The following is a 6,845-nucleotide window of genomic DNA, read 5'->3' as shown; positions in this document are numbered from 1 at the left end:
TCCTCTATCCGTCTCCAGGCCCACATGCAGATACGCCCACATACGAGTACCCGGCGACCCCTGTGAAAGGGTCGTTCGACCCCCAAAGCGGTCGCGACCCACAGGTTGAGAACCGCTGCCTTAATTGTTTCTTCCCTGAGACAATACATACTGGGCCTCTACACTTTTACTGCTCATCGACTCCTCCCACCACTGCAGCTCATCCCCCTGCTCTCCCGAATATGCTCACCGAAAAATTCCTAATTGCAGTCATCACTCTTTCTATGGCACCTAAAACTCTTCCGATAGAACTCCTCTTGAACTTTTCTTAATTTAAGATTCCACAATAACTCTGACCTCTTTTTTACCTTCTCTTTGAATGTTAATATTCCTTGAGGTTTCTTCCTTACCTCTCTTCTCCTCACAAATTTATATTTCTAGTCCCATTACTCCTAAGAATCCAAGATATTATTTCCAAGTAAGTACTATTCATCTTTACCTCACTACTCTGTTGAGCCTCAAGCTTAGTTCTCCCAAACAAGCTCTATCTGCCTTTCCGTTCTCACACATCTTGCTTCCAGCTCCATACTTTCTATCTTGGTAAGTGACCTCATCATCCACTAACCATCCCAAGAGAGAAGCGTTGAGGTTACCTTTCCAAACTCATCACAGAAACTTCCCTCATTCCCATATATATCCTATGTTCTGCCATCCTGAAACTATTGTTTCCTGAACATGCCATTGAATTAAGTTGTTCTTATGTTTGGCAAGCCTAACATAGCTAATGAATCCCCACACATCCTCCTCAAAGAAGCTTGAATACCACCTTCAGATCTCCTGAACACTAAATACTTTAATCAAATTTCTATTATTAGACTTATCACTCTGCATTAGATTTGCTTGAACATCTATCTCTTTCACCAGATCATAATTCTTCCTCAGCAGGGAAACTGTGTCTTATGCATTTTTTTATTCCTTCTACTCAGTACAATATGTGTAGAATATAGTGTGTATACAAGATTTTTTAAACTAAATATGATTCATGCATTTCAACAAATCATAGTATCTACCTTAAAGAAAATCAGAATCAGATAACAGAAATACATGGAGATATATTTAAGTATTATAAAAATGTAACAAGTACCATAAAAATATGATAGCATAGAGACAAGGGGAATTAGTTAAATTCCTTAGAGTAAGGAATTTGCGTATAGTAAAAACATGCTATAAGAATGATTAAATCTCAATTACGAGATAGAAAAAGTTAGGAAGGTAGACAGTAAAATTCAAATAAAAAACTGCTTTTCCCAGTGCCTTGGAAAGGAACAAAAAACACTATATAAATTATTTATTTATCAACTACAAAATGGACATACATACACATGCATATATATTTATGCATAAAGCAACCATAGTATTATGTGGTTGGGTTATATAACAATAACATTATATATTAAATGACTCAAATTACACTTCAATGAGAATATTCAGAAAAAATTTAAAGGTAATTCTTACCAACACAAATAGCAAAGAGACAGGGTAATAAGGCTCATGGATAGTCAACCATTTATATTATAAAATATTCTTGAAACTGGTATAGTCATTTTAAAGGTATTCTTGATATTTTAACATTCAAATTTCTTATTAAAATGGCTGTCTCCAAACCTCTTTTTAGACATTACTTTGCAACAATAAGTACATCTATGTTCCATGGTAAACTCTGCACTTCTGGTTATTGACACCACAAAAATTTTCCAAGTATGTGACTTCAGGAAAATTAAAAAGCTAAATTAGAATAATTTTTAAATCTCTAGAATAGTATTCTTTTACACCCAGACTTTATTAGGCATATCTTAAAAAAATATGTTCTTAAGATATATAAAAATTCTTACAAACCACCCAGCTATTCATACATAATACAGCATTACAACAATTTAAAAGACAAAATAAAAGTAAACTCACCTGAGCTCCTATTGCACTTGTTAACTTGAAGATATACAAAACTATGTCTAAAAATGGCTGTAAAATAAATATTAGAAGGTACAAAATTAGAAAGAACTACATTACCTAGACTGACAGCTAATACATGTTAAATACAAAATGCTATTCAACATTAACACATAATTGTCAACATGCAGAGTTCTCACTATGCATAATGTACAGTAATATCATGTAGACCAATCAATACATAAAAGACACATTCTTATTCTCAAGAAACTTAAAATGGAGACAGCGTCACCAATGTCTACTGACCATCAAGTGGGAAAAACATTTATCACTTTCTATCAACTAAGGTAGCTCTAACCATTAGTATCTAAGTAATTTCTCAAGATAGTGCAAAGACACTGAAAAACATGACCTGAGCTGAAATCCCAAATCTGCTACTATATATATATCTGGCATATATATATATCTTCACCTGTAAAAATGAGAGGCTCTTCCTGCTCTTAAAACTGTTTGAGTCTATTATTTTATCACAACATCCATATGTTGAAATAATCAAGTGAGCCACTGAATCTAATTTTCTGATATAAAATTCAAACTTCTAAAACTAAAATACATAAATGTACTGCTCCTCACACAGAGACAGCTCAACTGACATACCAAAAGTTCTACATATTTTGAAGTGTTTTCCAAAAAACCCAAATTGTGTTCACTCACTTAAGTCTATAGCCACCCCTTTCTGACTAAGATTTGCATTACCAGGATAAGTGACTTGGTTTATTTATTTATTTTTTTTAGCTGAGCCATCCTGCCACCTGTTGGCAGCTCAGTGGCAACTCAGCTCGGGCCGGGCATTGAACTGCTGTTGCTCAGAGCTTGCACTCTTGCGTGAGCTCTTAACCAACTGAGCCACTCGGCCGGCCTGTGACTTCGTTTATTAATTGGCTTGTACTAAGATGAACCTTTTGTTTTTTGTCTTATAAGTTGTCAAGAGGCTAGAAATACTTGTAAATTTCAAGTACATCCAAAAGTTATTGATAAAAATAGAAACTCATAATTTAAGTTAAAGTCCAATTAGATAATTTAAAATATATATACTGTAGTGCACACCACTACAATTAATTAATTCAGTATTTTACCCTATTGCAGATGTGATAAGACCTGAGCCATAAACTTGCTCAAGTGCCAAGGTGTAAAGACTACATGTCTATGGAATACATGAAAAATTGTATATACACACTCCACCACCCAACACACACACATACAGAATAAACTTTAAAATGTGGTAATGGGAGCAGAAAAGAAAGCTGAATAGCTCAACAATTTGTAGTTGCGTTAAAGTTCTAGAGCTCGGGATCAGTTAGCAAAGGCTTCTGGAAAGCTGTATAAAGAACAAAGTTTGATATGAAGTGAAAAAGTATCTTAGTAGTGGGCCTATCATAAGGGGGGAAGCTCTGTGGATACATATCACTTTTTTTTTTTNACAGCAACTTGTCTGTTCCCCTTCCCCCAATTCCCCAGCACTGTTCCCATCCCCCCAATTCCCCAATAAAAATCTTAAAAAAAAAAAATCTTAAAAACTGGCATAGGCCAAAAAAAAAATCTTTCCATAAATACATAAGCCTCAAGCATGTTATCTTACCAGTTTTCGGAAGACTGTATGGATTGTCTGCTTTTCTCTTTTATTCCCATTGTAAAAGGCAATTTCTTCACTATTAAAAAACAGAATTTAGCAATTAATTTTAATGTTCCCTAAGCCTGAAAAATAACTGAAATACAGTATTTGATGACCGAATATTTGTATTTAAGTGGAAATTTTGTGACTAAGCGCTTATAGGTACATCTCAAGCCATGGTCTGTACTTGACCCCCTGCTCCTAACTCAGCTGATCAGAGCACAGGAATACATACCCGACTGGATCATAGACTGCACTGTAACTATATGTTGCATTTGCCATATGTAGCCTGGCTGGAAAATGTGCTGGGCTAATTATCAGTAAAGAAATAAGAAGGAAGTTGCCATGAAATAGAGGAAGGCAGGGCTGGGACAGGCATCACAGAGTACAAATTGAGCACAGATCCCGACAGGAAGGAATGAAAGCAACAGCTAAACAAAGATAGGTAGTGATGCCATGACATACGGTCTTTGAAAAACAGAAAAGCAAACTAAGTCCTGATGGCTTCACAGTGCCAGCTCTCAGGAGGCATAGCTGCATAGTCGTGTTTATTCTTGGAACCCCCACCATGTCCTCACAACTTCTGCTTTCTTGAGTTGGTTTGAATGGGTTCACAAGGGCCACAGGATCTTGACTACAAATAAAAGGGCCTTTTTATAGATGAAGGCAAGTTCAATGTAGTTACATAAATTTGTGAAAGTCATACAGCTAGCCAGTCAAGCAGCTATTAGAACTCATATCTGACCCTAAAGTCTAGTCTTTCCCCTCTATTCAATATGATATAAACTTTCCCAGCAAAGTACCTCTTACATACAGCAGAGGGAAGTAAAGATTTACACAGAAGTCCAGAAGGCACAGTTAAAACAGACTTCAATAAATACCTAATATGTCTTTAAAGTCTCTTTTCTCTCTTAAAACTTTATGTGAATTTTATATTCTACTCCAAAATGTACCTGTATTTTTTTCCATCATAAAAACAAGGTAGCTCCTACTTTATCCCCTTCAGATAAAATTAACTTTCCGTAAAGATGCATTATGTTTGACCTGTTTTATGGTCTCCTTGACACAATGATACAGAGCCCCAAGATATCAGAATCCCATTTTAAGAAACACAATTCCACAGCTATAATTAATTACTTTTCTTACTTCCTTCTACCTCCTTCACACAGTTAAGCCAATGGAAGAACTAATTAGGTGAGAATTCTACTTCTGAACTGAGTCATCTAAGCCCCACTCTAACACCTGAAAGGACAAAACATCGAGTACTGACGGCTGCCTATCCAACATTTATTCTCTTCCTTGTCCTTTTCCCTAAGAGAACCCCAATTTTCTTAAATGTTATCTATCCTTTTCTGTGTATCCAAATGGTTTAGTAATGACCTCAACCTCGTCTACAGGGAGACTGAGTTTCAAAAGGTCTAAAACTCTAAGCCAATCACTTTGCTGTAATTGCTTTAGGTACAAGCAAGTGATAATACTGGCCAATGAGGTGTGAAAGGAAAGTCTGCTGTAGGGCTTCTGGAAAAGTTTCCTTGCTCTCTTAAAGACATCTGAAGAGATGACCCATTTTTGTTTCTGAACTTTTTGCAGGGAAGGAGGGCTAGTGGGATCTGGAACTGCTTCTGACATTTTGTGATCACAGGAAGAATTAGCCTGAGGAATGGGGCAACATGCAAAGGAGGGCAGTGCCAAGAGAAGAAGAGCCAGGGCCCTGAGCATGCTGTGCCTGGAACTGCTTTATCTTAAGCGCTCTTCTGTGAAGCAGTAAATATCCTTATTGTTGGAACCTTCTAAGTCAGCGTTTCCTGTTTCTTGCAAAAGAAAGACTCCTAGCTGATACCATCTTTCATTCACTTGACAAATGACCTCTCTACTCAACAATCTATTCCTCTGCCTAGAGCACAAAACCCTATTTAAAACTGGTAACATTTTAGCAATCCAAGGAAATAAAGGAAGAGAGAACTGTTAAAAGAGGAACTTCCTAAGGGCTGGCCAAGTGGCTCAGATGGTTAAGAGTTTGCTTAAGAGCATGAGCTCTGAGCAACAGGGTCGCTGGTTCGATTCCCACAAGGGCCAGTGAGCTCTGCCCGAGCTGAGCTGCTGATGAGCTGCCAACAGGTGGCAGGATGGCTCAGCTAGTGAGAGCACCTGCTCCTAATGACAGGATTGCCTGTTCAATGGTGGGCTACGCGCACCTGCGGCTGGGGGACTGAACTCAGCACCTTGAGCTGAGCTGCCGCCCGGATGGCTCAGTGGATAGAGCGTGCACTCTTAACAGCAAGGTTGCTGGTTAAGAAGAGTAACTTCCTGAGTAATTTTGTAAATGCCTATAGGGTAGTAAATACATTTTAGGACCCTCGATATGACTTAAGGTTGACAAATCAATATATGAGAAAACTTACTGAGCACCTGCTACATACCAAAAACTGTGCTGGAAGCTTTATATGTGTATGTACATATATTTCATATTCAATCCTCATAATAACCCTATATTATCTACCTATTATAAACAAGAAAAGGCTATAAATAACTTGCAAAAAGTCATAGGATATTCAATTGATAAGTGGAGGAAATAGTCAGGCTAGCTCCAAAGCTCAATACTTTTTCCTCCTATTTTGGATTTTTAAACTATCTGGAAACTAGGTACAGACACAGTCAGTGAGATTGAATTACTAAGTATTCCAAGCATAGTCTCAAATAAAACTATTTTGGGATAAAGTGAGACAAAATTTTCTATGAAGTACAGTAAGTAAATCTGAATTGTATTTTGGCTATGTTTAAAGTGAAATTAAGAGAAAATTAGACAACAAACAACATGAAGAGGAGAATCAGGGATACTACTTAGAAAAAGAGTTTTAAAACTGATATCCTTCATAATGTATATTTTCAAAAAAGGTAAATACACGCAGACATAATTTCAGTAACACTGCTACCTGACTTTCAATATTCATGAAAATGAATTTTTAGTACAGCTCAATACATTTAATACATTTCTCCTTACCTGTTTGTGATGAGCCGAGAATTAATGTATCTATACTCTCCTTCATACTTTTGCTCAGTTATTGTCATCTTACCAATGGGTCTTCTAAGTCGAGTTAGGAATAGCCCAGAAACAACCAAGTAGGCCATCATGCTCGCTGGCCCCTGTTATTATGGTGAGAGAAAGATACAGAGTTCAAGGATATCGAATAAATGTGCTGGATGTAACATGCACTACTGCTATAATTAACTCTAGTGACTTTGAGAG

General features: G+C 36.8%; 1 protein-coding gene across 2 annotated transcripts in view; it reads right to left on the bottom strand.

Moving 5' to 3' along the window:
• Positions 1-6,747, bottom strand: part of ABCD3 (ATP binding cassette subfamily D member 3) — a 31,577-nt gene extending 24,830 nt beyond the window's left edge. For both annotated transcript variants that reach the window (XM_019640491.1, XM_019640492.1), the window contains exons 1-2: positions 6,600-6,747; positions 3,566-3,635 (exon numbers count right to left, since the gene is read on the bottom strand). In XM_019640491.1, coding sequence (XP_019496036.1) covers positions 3,566-3,635; positions 6,600-6,730 — 201 coding nt within the window. In that variant the 5' untranslated portion in view covers positions 6,731-6,747. The remainder of the gene's footprint in view (positions 1-3,565; positions 3,636-6,599) is intronic.
• Between the last annotated feature and the right edge of the window lie 98 nt (positions 6,748-6,845).

The sequence above is a fragment of the Hipposideros armiger genome, unplaced genomic scaffold (genome assembly GCF_001890085.2).
Source record: "Hipposideros armiger isolate ML-2016 unplaced genomic scaffold, ASM189008v1 scaffold_50, whole genome shotgun sequence".
In the NCBI taxonomy this organism is placed as follows: Eukaryota; Metazoa; Chordata; class Mammalia; order Chiroptera; family Hipposideridae; genus Hipposideros; species Hipposideros armiger.
This window is presented reverse-complemented; position numbering and strand designations above follow the sequence as displayed.